This window comes from Citrus clementina, unplaced genomic scaffold (assembly GCF_000493195.1).
Source record: "Citrus clementina cultivar Clemenules unplaced genomic scaffold, Citrus_clementina_v1.0 scaffold_9, whole genome shotgun sequence".
NCBI lineage: Eukaryota > Viridiplantae > Streptophyta > Magnoliopsida > Sapindales > Rutaceae > Citrus > Citrus x clementina.
Window position 1 is genome coordinate 30,240,713 of NW_006261964.1, and position 14,542 is coordinate 30,255,254.

At 34.8% G+C, this 14,542-nt stretch overlaps 3 protein-coding genes across 5 annotated transcripts; all 3 read left to right on the forward strand.

The window, feature by feature from the left end:
- Positions 1-120: 120 nt before the first annotated feature.
- On the forward strand, positions 121-2,905 carry LOC18031363 (probable trehalose-phosphate phosphatase C). Its single transcript, XM_006422091.2, has 10 exons — positions 121-138; positions 259-441; positions 938-1,078; positions 1,193-1,264; positions 1,480-1,605; positions 1,695-1,748; positions 1,837-1,938; positions 2,074-2,151; positions 2,261-2,401; positions 2,509-2,905. The coding sequence occupies exons 1-10, from the start codon at positions 121-123 to the stop codon at positions 2,689-2,691; spliced, it is 1,098 nt and encodes a 365-aa protein (XP_006422154.2). The 3' UTR covers positions 2,692-2,905.
- A 381-nt stretch (positions 2,906-3,286) lies between these two features.
- On the forward strand, positions 3,287-6,168 carry LOC18032094 (cyclic nucleotide-gated ion channel 1). 3 transcript variants are annotated; one of them, XM_024190007.1, is made up of 7 exons: positions 3,287-3,376; positions 3,486-3,918; positions 4,096-4,302; positions 4,450-4,733; positions 4,954-5,065; positions 5,162-5,398; positions 5,502-6,168. In XM_024190007.1, coding segments are annotated over exons 1-7 (1,782 nt in total). In that variant the 5' UTR covers positions 3,287-3,374; the 3' UTR covers positions 6,009-6,168. The 3 variants fall into 3 exon arrangements, with proteins under 3 accessions (XP_024045775.1, XP_024045776.1, XP_006422155.2); XM_024190008.1 differs by having other exon boundaries at positions 4,954-5,005; XM_006422092.2 differs by lacking the exon at positions 3,287-3,376 and having other exon boundaries at positions 3,469-3,918.
- A 623-nt stretch (positions 6,169-6,791) lies between these two features.
- On the forward strand, positions 6,792-8,241 carry LOC112097380 (cyclic nucleotide-gated ion channel 1-like). Its single transcript, XM_024182582.1, has 4 exons — positions 6,792-6,806; positions 7,027-7,138; positions 7,235-7,471; positions 7,575-8,241. Exons 2-4 carry the CDS (start codon positions 7,103-7,105, stop codon positions 8,079-8,081), a joined length of 780 nt encoding a protein of 259 aa, XP_024038350.1. The 5' UTR covers positions 6,792-6,806; positions 7,027-7,102; the 3' UTR covers positions 8,082-8,241.
- The last annotated feature ends 6,301 nt before the right edge of the window (positions 8,242-14,542 follow it).

Here is a 14,542-nt window from a genome sequence, read left to right on the forward strand (position 1 = left end):
GTTATCTGAAAGCAATTAGCAACATTGGTAATATAATATCAACAACATTTTTAAATACAATTTAGATGATATAATTGGTTCTCTGGCAGGTACATATTTTGAAGCAAGTAGAAATTCAGTATGATTAGTGAAATTCAGGTACTGTATAACGTTATTACCATGTTAAATATTTATTTAAATAGCTGCTTTTATGGGCTTCAGATTCATTGATTTGCTTCGTTTGTTTTCTTAATCTGTTCGTTTCCTTTTGTTGCTCAGATAAACTTTGCAAAGCTTAGTCAAGCAATGGGGTTCCAAAGATCACCTTCTAGTAAACAGAAAGTGAAGCCTATCTCAAAAGAAAACAATGATGAAAATGGTGGAGATCACTCCATAAATGAAAGAACAACATCTAATCCCCCCGATTCTGTTACTTCGGATGCAAGTTATAATTCATGGATGGTAGGGTTTCATTAATTTTCATCATCATTGTTTTTCTATGTTGATTTGTAACCGTACATGAGGAGCAAAAATCAATCTTGTAATAAGAGCTATATCCACAACACAGCGCTGTTGGTATAACACTTCCTGCTCTCCGTTGACTACCCCAAATTTTTGACATACTCACAAGTTTTCAGTTGTTGGTATCATAAGTTTTAGGGTATACAAGATAATATGTCATAAGTTGGAGGTCAGAATTAAAAACTTAAGAATTAGTAACAAGAAGTTAGGGAGGTTTTTTAATGTAAAAGTTGGAGGCTATGTATTGTAATCTATGAGTTATTCTTTAGTGCACTTGTTCTCACTTTATAATGTAAATTTTAAATAATACAATATTATTTTTTATTTTGTTGTTTGCAGCTGATAATTTTTATTTTATAGTAACGATACTAATTTTATTTTTATCTTTTTCCAACATTAATTAAGACTAAATCCTTCGTATATTATTGTTATATAGATGGAACATCCTTCAGCTCTAGGCTCATTTGATAAGATGATGAAGGCAGCGAAAGAGAAGAAGATTGCTGTGTTTTTAAATTACGATGGCACTCTTTCACCAATTGTTGACGATCCCGATCGCGTCTTTATGTCTGATGAGGTAATTAATATCAACACTCTTTGATTAAGGGATTTGATATTCATAATAATATTCCAAATTTATATATTACGAGTTTGATTAATTAATTAAAAATATTATTATTATATTTTTCAGATGCGTGCGGCCGTGCGTGAAGTTGCAAAGTATTTTCCAACTGCTATTATTAGTGGTAGGAGCCGAGAAAAGGTACGAAAAGTTTTAACATTATAAGTGAAATTACGGAAAACCTCCAAATTATTAGGGGCAGATTAGTGAATTTTTAAATTAGCATGGGCAGCTTTGATATTATACCAAAAAACAATTCTCAAAAGGAAGAGGGACACGTGCTCCCCTTGACCTAGTGTGGTCCCGCCAATGATTCAAACCTTAAAACTTACAGCTCCTTATTATCTTGAATTCAGGTTATGGGATTTGTAGAGTTGTGTAATGTGTATTATGCTGGGAGCCATGGAATGGACATACTGGCACCACCAAGGCCAGTTAAGGCTTGTGAGGGAAAGTACCACACCCTAGTCCCTGGTAAAAAGGTCAGTTTCTTCTTCTTGCTTTATTAACTTGCTAACTCTTCTAACCCTTAAGGTGTAAAATTCACATGGTTATATTTATTAATCTATAGGGAAATGAAGTTCTCTTTCAGCCTGCTAAGAAATTTTTGCCTGCAATTCAGGAGGTAATTAAATAGCTAACCTTCTTATTTTTCATTTTCCTTGCACTTGCACCTCCTCCTGTATTATAACGAATTTGATTAATGGTAACAGATAATCAAAGAATTGGAAGAAGAAACCAAGAAAATACAAGGTGCAAGGATTGAGGACAATCGATTCTGCATCTCTGTGCATTTCAGACAAGTCCGAGAAGAGGTAATAAAAATCGGAAATTATATAGGCCTCATCTTTCTTTCTTTTTTTTCCCCCTCTCCCAAAAAAATTTCACTTGACAGCTAGAGCTTCCTCCACAAGGAATTTATAGTATTTTAATTTTTACATGGCATGCAGGATTACAGTATATTACAAGAGAAGGCGAAAGCTGTGTTGAGGAACTATCCTGATTTTGATCTAAGTGAGGGTAAAAAGGTAGGATTAATTAATTTTTCAACTTACTAGTTACGATGAATCTCAGCTGTTGATTCTGAATTTGCTCTCAATAACTCACCATTATTTTTCGAATTTTTGCACGTAAAAGGTCATGGAAATTCGACCCTCTATTGAATGGGATAAAGGTCATGCCCTTGAATATTTACTGGACACTCTAGGGCTGAGCAATCCCAACGATGTTCTCCCCCTGTACATTGGCGATGATCGCACTGATGAAGACGCTTTCAAGGTATTTTTATCGGCTAGTTGTACACACACACACACTACACAGAAAGTATAAAAGTTTTGATGGGGGCGTAATTGTTTATATTCGGTATACTTTTTCCAAATTTTCAGGTTATAAAGGGTAGAGGCCAAGGGTATCCGATAATTGTATCTTCAACTCCGAAGGAAACTAAAGCTTCGTATTCTCTGAACGATCCATCGGAAGTGTTAACTTTCCTACTACGTCTGTCAAGATGGAGAAAATCCTCTTCTTCGAGTAAGCAGCTGGCTCAAATTTGGGGTATAGGATATTGAGACCAAGTTTTTGAATGGTCTATAGAAGAAGTTAAAAGAGGGGGGGAAAAAAAAGCCAGCAAATAGATGAAGGCTTTAGGTGTTTTGTGTATGTTCTCTTTGTATGTAATGACTGTGTATAAGTATCAGTTAGAGCAACGAGCTTCTCTTTCTTCTTCTTCTTCATTCTTTTAGTTGAAGAAAATTTGGTGACCACTGAGCTTGGCATCTGTTCAATGACCGCTACAAAATTTTGAAACAGTTGCTAGACAGAGTAATCTGTCAACAAACTTCTCCTCTGGGAGTATTGTTTATGAAGAGTTCCACTAGATGCCGTTAATTTCGAAAGAACAGCAAACCATTATCAATCTACATTTCAGGGATAAATTTAAATAGAAAATTAACATGAAGCTAATACAAAGCTGAAAAGTTTGAAAGAACAAAAAGATTTACATTTTTTTTTTCAATTTTTTATTGTACTTGTGCTCAAGCTGACCAATATTGACTAAAGAATTCAAAGTCTTTGGCTAATTCACGACTAATTGACTGAGTCAACCCACATTTATTTATTTACTTATTTTTTTTAACCTTACCATTCCACTCCAAGCCTCAGCTGTCCAACCTGCATAAATTGACACTTTGATGGAAAAGTGCCCAATCAGATTTGCAGCCACACGAAGTTCGCTTCTTCGATTATTTTGATCATGTAAGTGGGTTTTACTATATATGTCACTTTCGCTATAAATTTAATTTATAATTAATCCTAGAACGGCTTTTCTATGAACTGATTTCTAACTAATGCATGTTTCCGTCAGGTCTCAAGACTTAAGGTTGGAGGAAGGTGCAAATCCGGTTTCCGGACATTTTCAAGGAGGCTTACAGTCTGGAGTTGAAATTAAAAAACTAGCCCAATCTTGTAACCATTTTTTGGCAAAATGCTTTCTTCTTCTGAAGAAAATACATGACCCGCAGAGGCCTTACGGGTACTGGGTTTTTCTAATATCATGTGTGATGATTATTTCGGTGGATCCAGTGTTCTTTTATGTTCCGACAATCGCTGCTGAGCGAAAGTGCCTTGGTTTCGACGGAGAGTTGCGTATCACGGCTATTGCTCTCCATTCAATATCCGCTATCGTTTATTTGACATATGTTAACTACCTTCTGCCTACCGCTTCACCTAAAATCGAAGTGAAACATTTCTGGCACTTCTCTCTGATTGATCTTCTTGTCGTTCTTCCCCTTCCTCTGGTAATTAAGCTACATGTATTTGGTCTTTGGATATGGTACTAGTAAGCCCCTTGGGCGCAGCGCAGTTGATTGTGAATGTGCTTCGTGTCCGCAGTCATAATTTATAGTCCCCTGTAATTATTAGCATTAGTTGCGGACTCTGAAGACTAAACTTGCTGTACTAACTAATTTGTCCAGGTGCTGCTGATTTTAATTATTGACATACCAGAACTCGGAGTCCAGAACTTTATGTTTCCAATGAACTTCTTTCTTCTTCAATATTTGTTAAGAGTTACTCGATGCTACACATTATTTACAAAAGCCACAAGGGTATCAGGCATACTTGCAGAAGCTAAATGGGCCAAAGCTGCTTTCAATTTTCTTCTTTACCTGAATGGTGGTCATGTAAGTTAAACCATATCATTAAAAATATGCATGATTCTGATACATTATAATGTAATTTTTATTACTATTCAGCAAAGATATATCATTATGTCTCAATTGTGCACATATTTTCTTTATCAACAAGTGAAGTCCTGGTCCTTAATTTAGGTATTCGGAGCTCTATGGTACTTTTCTGCTGTAGCAAGAGAGATGATATGTTGGGAGCATGCCTGCTCTGTTTCTACCACTGGATGCAGTCGTAGGTCTTTTTATTGTAGCCATGAGAATTCAATAGACAACCAATGGTTCTTTTCTGTAAATGATCTTTGTCGAGATGATCTGGCCTTCGATTTTGGAATATTTAAAGAAGCAATTCAGCATCAGATTGTGGATGTCACCAGTTTCGTAGGGAAGTTCCCATATTGCTTACGATGGGGCCTGCAAAGTCTCAGGTTTGTGGTTTAAATTAAAGATACTGCTTATCTTTGGGTGCTGGGGTTAAGGTTTGATGATGTTACAATGTGATTAGGTTCTCTTTTTCGTCATATCTGAACCTCTTGCAGTATTTTTTTGTTTCCCCCCCTCAGGAATTTAGCCCTTGTGCCTGTGTATTGGCCTAAGATTTTAATTGAAGTGAAAACTTAACATGTGCATTGCCTATCACTTTTGCAGTAGTTTTGGTCAAAGCCTGCAACCAAGTGCCTCTCCAGGGGAAAATATCTTCGTAATTTCCATAATCACCTACTCCATGGTGCTCTTTGTCCTTTTTATAGGAAATATGGAGGTTAATTAAAATTCTTATCTATGTATTTTTTTCTCTATTGCTTAAGATGTAGCATGGTAAATTTTATTTGCTTTGAACTATGGTTCTGTAAAACAGATGTATCTACAGTCTGTAACTATAAAGTCGGAGAATGTGAGACTGAAGGAACGAGAGATAGAGCAGTGGATGTCCTCGCGGCAGCTATCTGAGAAATTCCAAATGGAATTCAAGAAATACCAGCCATATAAATGGCAAGAAATCCCACGCATTGATGTAGCAAGTAATTTGCTCAATCTTCCCAAGGACCTTAAAAGGAACATAAAACGTGAACTCTGTTTAGAACAGATAAAACAAGTGAGTTCCTTTTCCTAGTAGCTATTAATTAATATACTGATTGCTCTTGGCCTCGTGTCAGCATTCTACTCGTATGCTTATTCTTGAATGTTTATACATCAAGGTGCAAGAGCTGAAGAAGTTCAATGAAGCAACACTGGATTCCCTCTGTGAATGTTTGAAGCTGGCTTACTACAATGAGCGCTCTTACATTGGCCGGGAGGGTAATCCAGTTGATGAGATGCTCTTCGTGGTGCAGGGCAAGCTGAGGGTCTACACTTCTGTCAGTACTGTAAGAACTGGATCTCAGAGGACTGGTCACCGCGATCACAAAAATCATCATCTGAAAGGCGGGGACTTCTGTGGAGAAGAACTTGTTGCTTGGTTTCAGGCTGACCCGTACTCTTCTAACTTTCCTGTATCAACCAGAACAATTCAAGCGCTTACTGATGTTGAAGCTTTTGTTCTCATGGCCGATGACTTGCAAAATCTGTTTATTAAACAGCACTCAGTTCATTTCTTACAATCATACTGGCGTTTCAGAAGGATTTGGCGTTCCAAAAGGAATGCACAAATATATCTCGGAGGAATAAACGCCACCAATACAGTTTCAGCAACAACTGGGGCTTAGTTTTTATTGCCTATTATGTAATTCGTCTCGTAACATAAAGATATGGGCTTCTATGCACAAAAAAACTGTGCAAGGGTAACATAATCACTTCCCTTAACAATGAAAAGTGAAAGCACGGCCTTTTTCTCTTCGAAGAATCAAAAAATCTTGAGGATGTGAAGCTGTTTTCGTAATTCTATCATCTATTACAATTAGATTGATGTAATTATTGCGTCGTCAAGGGACCTAATGAGCGTTAAGACATGCGGATTGTTGTGCCCCGTGGTGAAACCAGAATCTTTAGATTGCACTATTTTATATGTTAGTAACTTTCAAAATTATAATACAATCTTTAGTTGCTTCAGCAAATCTTTAAATTTGCAAGGGGAAATTTGAAATATTTCAAAACTACAAAGGGGTATATTTGATAGATGAGTGGCGCTACAGGCAACCACTGAAATTCTGCTGTTTTATTTTTATTTTTATTTTATTTTATTTTATTTTATTTTTCATGTTCTTACCCTTAATTAAGGCATAATCTCTCTCTCTCACTTAAAATCTGTTCGCACCCTATTTTAAATGTAATCGTGATTCATGAAACTTGCATCTGAAAAAAATTAACAAAAAGCTGGCTAACCTTTAATTCTGCAAACACTTTTTTTGGGTCATTTTTATTTTCAAAATTCTCAAAAAAAAAAACCATATTGATTTTTTTTTTTAAAATATTTAAAGAATCAATTCAACTTCAAATTGTGGATTTTTTTTTTTTAAAAAAAAAAAGTTCCCTTATTGCTTTTTATGGGGCCTGCAAAGTCTCAGGTTTGTGAATTAAATTAAAGATACTGCTTATCTTTGGGTGCTGGGGTTAAGGTTTGATGATGTTACAATGTGATTAGGTTCTCTTTTTCGTCATATCTGAACCTCTTGCAGTATTTTTTTGTTTCCCCCCCTCAGGAATTTAGCCCTTGTGCCTGTGTATTGGCCTAAGATTTTAATTGAAGTGAAAACTTAACATGTGCATTGCCTATCACTTTTGCAGTAGTTTTGGTCAAAGCCTGCAACCAAGTGCCTCTCCAGGGGAAAATATCTTCGTAATTTCCATAATCACCTACTCCATGGTGCTCTTTGTCCTTTTTATAGGAAATATGGAGGTTAATTAAAATTCTTATCTATGTATTTTTTTCTCTATTGCTTAAGATGTAGCATGGTAAATTTTATTTGCTTTGAACTATGGTTCTGTAAAACAGATGTATCTACAGTCTGTAACTATAAAGTCGGAGAATGTGAGACTGAAGGAACGAGAGATAGAGCAGTGGATGTCCTCGCGGCAGCTATCTGAGAAATTCCAAATGGAATTCAAGAAATACCAGCCATATAAATGGCAAGAAATCCCACGCATTGATGTAGCAAGTAATTTGCTCAATCTTCCCAAGGACCTTAAAAGGAACATAAAACGTGAACTCTGTTTAGAACAGATAAAACAAGTGAGTTCCTTTTCCTAGTAGCTATTAATTAATATACTGATTGCTCTTGGCCTCGTGTCAGCATTCTACTCGTATGCTTATTCTTGAATGTTTATACATCAAGGTGCAAGAGCTGAAGAAGTTCAATGAAGCAACACTGGATTCCCTCTGTGAATGTTTGAAGCTGGCTTACTACAATGAGCGCTCTTACATTGGCCGGGAGGGTAATCCAGTTGATGAGATGCTCTTCGTGGTGCAGGGCAAGCTGAGGGTCTACACTTCTGTCAGTACTGTAAGAACTGGATCTCAGAGGACTGGTCACCGCGATCACAAAAATCATCATCTGAAAGGCGGGGACTTCTGTGGAGAAGAACTTGTTGCTTGGTTTCAGGCTGACCCGTACTCTTCTAACTTTCCTGTATCAACCAGAACAATTCAAGCGCTTACTGATGTTGAAGCTTTTGTTCTCATGGCCGATGACTTGCAAAATCTGTTTATTAAACAGCACTCAGTTCATTTCTTACAATCATACTGGCGTTTCAGAAGGATTTGGCGTTCCAAAAGGAATGCACAAATATATCTCGGAGGAATAAACGCCACCAATACAGTTTCAGCAACAACTGGGGCTTAGTTTTTATTGCCTATTATGTAATTCGTCTCGTAACATAAAGATATGGGCTTCTATGCACAAAAAAACTGTGCAAGGGTAACATAATCACTTCCCTTAACAATGAAAAGTGAAAGCACGGCCTTTTTCTCTTCGAAGAATCAAAAAATCTTGAGGATGTGAAGCTGTTTTCGTAATTCTATCATCTATTACAATTAGATTGATGTAATTATTGCGTCGTCAAGGGACCTAATGAGCGTTAAGACATGCGGATTGTTGTGCCCCGTGGTGAAACCAGAATCTTTAGATTGCACTATTTTATATGTTAGTAACTTTCAAAATTATAATACAATCTTTAGTTGCTTCAGCAAATCTTTAAATTTGCAAGGGGAAATTTGAAATATTTCAAAACTACAAAGGGGTATATTTGATAGATGAGTGGCGCTACAGGCAACCACTGAAATTCTGCTGTTTTATTTTTATTTTTATTTTATTTTATTTTATTTTATTTTTCATGTTCTTACCCTTAATTAAGGCATAATCTCTCTCTCTCACTTAAAATCTGTTCGCACCCTATTTTAAATGTAATCGTGATTCATGAAACTTGCATCTGAAAAAAATTAACAAAAAGCTGGCTAACCTTTAATTCTGCAAACACTTCTTATAGTCATTTTTATTTTCAAAATTCTCATTTAAAAAAACCATATTGAGTTTTGTTTTTAAAGACAATAAGCAATAACAAGATGATGGAAAATAAAATCAAATGCACTAAGAGATGGGAATTTGTTAATAGAATTTGAGATTTTAGAGACAGAGAAAGAAAAAGAGATAAAAGTAAGAACTGAGAAAGTTGAAGAAACAAATTATTTTGGTTAGAAATTAATGCGTATTTTGGAAGATACCCTTAAAGGGGTTTCCTTTTGAGGATTTCAGAGGGGTTCTTATTGCACCACTCGCGATAGATGATCTGAAAAGCCCAAAGCTAAGTCTGCTCCACTCAGTCCAATGGGCTCATTTAAAGGAAACTCCAGACTCCAAACCCCAAACCTTTGAGCTAATCGAGAGCCTTCACCGTTTCTAAATTACAGTATATTATGCTGGGATCCCCGGAGTGGATGGCACAAGCATGGCAAGTAAAGGCTTGTGATAGAAGGTTTTAACCCGTAGGCCATATGGTAAAAAGGTCAGCTTCTTGCTCTACAAATTTCTTCTTCTTCTTGCCGCTGGACTGCGAAATTTACTACTCATATAGCCCAAGAGGTGTAAAATTTGCAATTTTGCATGGTTAATCTATAGGGAAACTAAAGTTTTGTTCTAATCAGCTAAGAAATTTTCGACCGCAATTCATCAGTGAAGGCTTGTGATGGAGAAAATCCTCTTCTTCGAATAAGCCACTAGCTTATATTTGGGGACCAAGTTTTTTGAATGGTCTACAGAGAGAGAAAGGAAGAAGGGGAAAAAAAAAAAGAGAGCCTGAATATTGACGAAGGCTTTAGGTGTTTTATTTACGTTTCTTTACACGTAATGACTATTTCAAAAGTATCAATTAGGACAACATGCTTCTCGTCCTTCTTCCTCATTCTCTAGTTGACGAAAACTTGGCATCTGTCAAAAGACTGCTTCATAATATTGAAGCAATTGCCAGACAAAGGAATCACACACAAAGTACTAAGCACAGTGAGATAAATTACAATTAGTAGTATTATGTGGCGTAACATAGATCCTAGGAGCCATCTTCAAAAAGTAATACGTAATCTGAAACCTCTGCAATTGGATAGCCAAAGTATCTGAGAGAAAGAATGTTGCCTGTACAACCAAATAGGCTCTGCAATTGGACATTGCATGTACCAGAGGCGGTTTGTTTCAATATCAAGAAAAAATAGCTGCTTATGAGCATAATGTCACGGGCCGCTCAAATTTCCTGCAATTGGAGGTTAATTCCGCGCACACGGGTCCGCTTAGAAAAAATCCTCCTCGATGTGGAGTGCGCTTAGAAGTGGGATGTACTTAGCACGAAAGGCAGGATGTACTTAGAAGCGGGTTGCGCTTAGAAGTGGGCCACCAACATATAAAGCCATCCGTGGTGCGGTTAGCAAATCACCCTAGGCCCAAGATCTAGACTTCTCTACAATATTGTAGATAGTTAGAACTTTTTAGGACTTTTCACTTAGCCTCTCAGGAGATATTTGTGCAAGTTGCATGGAAACTTCAAGAACCTTGCACCCAAGTCTATAAATAGGGGTGAGCCCTCTCATTTGCCCACCAACCACACCACACACACAAACACTCAAGCACACACAAAAAGCTCTCTAACTCTCTTGTAATTTATTCATTGTGTATTATAAAATCTATTTTTAGCCACATTGCTCTACTTCTATCTAGCATTTTCCGCAAAGCATTCTTGCTTAACTAGGTTGAGAAGTGTTCTATACTTATTTAGCGACTTGTGTGTTAAGAAGTCGTCTAAGTGCTGCACGGATTTACTACGCAAAACACTTATCCCGTGTCAATAAGCTTCACACGAAAGCCAGCGATTGAAAAACCCAACAGAAATCTTTTATCTTGCCCAAATTTGAGTATTAGATCTATATTCTTTAACCCACTCTGTGTTCTCATAATCTCTCAGAACCCATGTCTCGATGTGCGTGGCAGATGAAAAACTAACAATAGCCAAGAATCCCTTCAGATCAATCAACATAAATTTCGTATAATGTGCACGTAGGCACCCAAAATCTGGAAGAGGAGTCTCTATAAATTCCTCAATCTTGAAGTCAAAAGATACTAGGGGTGCTCCATCAGTTCTACGATCCCAAATCAACTAGTACATGTCTCGACGTGCAGATACATTCTGTAGACCATGTGGTGCAAAGCAAACCGATGAAGAGATTACTCGCCATGAAGCTGTACCCAAAGTGTGAACATTGCGAAGCAATTGACCATTGGTAAGCGACGCGATAAACCAAACCTTGGCAGTTCACATACCCGATAAATCCAGTAAGAATTGGTTCTAGAAATTCCACTTCAACAAAACCCTAATTTTGTTAATTCAGACTTATTCAATAAAAAATTATCATTTATAAATTTTAGTTTCGTCTATCTTTCAACCTTTAACGTTTCCGCATCATCAAGTAGCTACTCCTCTGTTTTGCTCTCTTTCTTAATTCATGTTATTTTAACTGAGCTATTCATAGGCTATTAGCTTCAAGTTAATTATTCTATTTAATTATCCCCTCAAAGTGTAGATTCACTACAGGCTGTAGGGAACTCAAGTAGCTTTACATGCAGAAGTGATAGTTTTCGATTGAAGAGAACCAAATGGATGTTAAAAATTGCATCAAACCGACGAAGGAACAAGTTTCTGATTAAATCTTCTATGACATTTTTCTGGAATTGCCCGCGGAATTACTTGGGCGTTTGAGATCTGTTTCTGAAAACTACACCAGCTGCCGCTGCTGATGAAGAACCTCATATCCTACTTGTTGATCATGAGGACACGGTGCCTTCGTTTATAAGTTGTGATGGTAATATCATCAAGGAAGTGTCAATCTTAGAATTCTCAGAGGAATGTAACGCTGTTGAGAACATTGCTAATGGTTTATTGTTCTTTTGAAACAAATGGAATCTAGGGGAATTCTTCATATGCAATCCTCACAGGGAAGAAGTTTTGGAGATGCCACAACCATTGGCTGTATCAACCGCCATTGGCACTTTCACGGAGCATCTGGCATTTTATATAGAACGGCATAAATCCTTCTAAATTTGGTTCGTCTCATCGCAAGGTTCGAAATATTTATACGCCAAAAACATACAATTATAACTAAAGTTATATTCTCCTGAAGATACCACACTCGCAATACATAACCATCATACATCACCATTAATAAGAACACCCAAGTTAACTCCTAAAGTGACCTAACAAGCATCAAATGGAAGCATTAAAGAACTGATTAGAGATTCTGCACCATTTTTTTTTTTTTTTGGTTTTAAGAACATGGGATTTCAAGATTATACTTAGAAGACTTTTTCTTTTCGTTCTGTGGAAGAAAAAAATCATCATTATGATTAAAGGATCAGAAGCTCATGTAGGGAAAAAAAATGAGAAATTAAAGTGAATGATGTAACTAACCAGTGCATCAGAAATATATATATATATATATATATATATATATATATATATATTACAATTTGATTTTGCCTTTGAGTTTTGTAAACTGTAATAATAAAACTTCGTTTAAAATAAGGAAAAGTTTGTGGCGCTGGCTCTTCTTCTACATTGACAATTTGGCCACTCTTCCCGTACCTCAGGTAATTAAGTCACACTCATGTTATTATCTTAATTAATTAACCTATATAGACCTGAATTTGATAATTTTAATTACATTTGATTTTAATTTCCAGGTGCTGGTGATCTCTCAAAGAATGGGAGGCACGGAGTTTTTGTATGCAATGAACTTCTCCCTTCTTCAATATTTGCTAAGGGTTATTCGAGAGTACTGCATGTTTTTCGGAAGAAACAGGGGTTTCAGGAATTATTGCTGAAGCTACACGGGCCACTATTGGCTTCAATATTCTTCTGTACATGGAATGAGGTCATGTAAGTTAATAAAAAACACCAGTCTTATTTGTTTAAAAGATAGTTCAATATTTGAGGGTTGCTCTAATTATTTTGAGTCGCTATGAGATTATTTCCTTAATATCGAACCTTTAATTTAATTTTTTTCCTTGTATATCTTTTTATAATTAGAACTGTGGATGTATAATTAACAATAGTTTCATCATTTTTGAATGCTATAAAGCCTTATGGTGTTCTAGTATTGAGTGATTATTTTGTTTGTCAGCATTTTTTTAGTTTTTTTTTTGTCCAAATATCAAAGCTCTATTTTTACGGCTTCCATCCCTTTCAAATATTACAATTAATTTTTGTGATAATCAATTGGCTTTGTCGGTCCATTAGGTATTTGGAGACTTATGGGCTTATGGCGCTATTTTGCCTTAGCACAAAAGTGAGTCGATGCGGGGAAAAAACAGAACAAGCTAATTGTGGTGGATGTGAAATACAGTTTATTTCACTGTGAAGACACAAGTTTAGAAGACGACAGAAAATTTCTAAATGGCTTGTGCGGCATAAATACAACAAATCTTAATTTCTATATAAGTTTGCTCATACAACTATGCACCTTCCTTATGTGGGTTGGATGATATGATTAATTACTGTGCGTTCTTCATTTTGGAAAATTGAGTTAAAGAAATAATGCTTAACATTATATCTCTTTTAGATGGTTATTGGTTAATAAACCTTAACAGAGGCGTAAACGTTGTATGATACTTGGAATTCCCATTCAATAAAAAATATATTATTTTATAAAATAAGATATAAATTAAAAGAAAAAAAAATTATAAATTTTAATATATTACAAGTTAAAGTATTTTATATGAGAATTTTTGGGTTGAGCTTTAAATGATCCAATTACAATCAATTTGGGCCGGGCTCCAAATAACAAGTTTTGGGCACCCACGCTCCTTTTTACTATTTTGCATATGAGCTCGCTGGAGGGCCAGAAACTGAAAAATAAAACTATGTTCTCTAAACCATTAAGCTATTGTCTGAGGCGCACAATTAAAAGAGACTACAATAAGAATGAATTAGAATATAAATAAAAAATTAGAATTAGAATAAATTGTGTACTTAAATTATAAGAATTGGAATGAAAATGGATTAGAATCCTATTGATGTGTTTATTTTATTTTGTAATTGGAATCGAAACAAGTTGCATTGCTTCAAGTTACTAAAATGCACTTAGTTAATTATAATAATAACTATTATTATTATAATAATAACTATTATTATTATAATAATAACTATTATTATTATTATTATTATTATTATAATTATAATTATAAAATGATTAATTATAATAATAATAATAAGTAAATAAATTATAATGATTATATTAATAATTATTATCATAGTATATTAATTAGTTGATTAATAATAATATATTAATTATTATGATTATTTATTCAAAAATTATAATTATTAATAATTATTGTTAATTATATATTAATTAATAGTAATAATTGTATTAGTTATTTAATAATAATATATGGATTAATTATAATAATTATATTAATAATTATTATAATATTATATTAATTAATTTAATAATAATAATATATTAATTCAAAAATTATAATAATTAATAGTTATTGTTAATAATATATTAATTAATAGTAATAATTATATTAATTAGTTATTAATAATATATGAATTAATTATAATAATTATATTAATAATTAATTGGGGAATAAATAAAGGAATTAAAATAAAGTCCTATGAGTTAATAAAGAGACTTTAATGGCTAGGAATTAACCTCGTAGGGTATCCAACTTACACTAGGAGCGCTCTTCAGATGAACTTAGGGGTATGCTATAGTTATAAATAAGGGCAAAATGGTGAATCCTTATAATGGGAGACTCATTCCTAA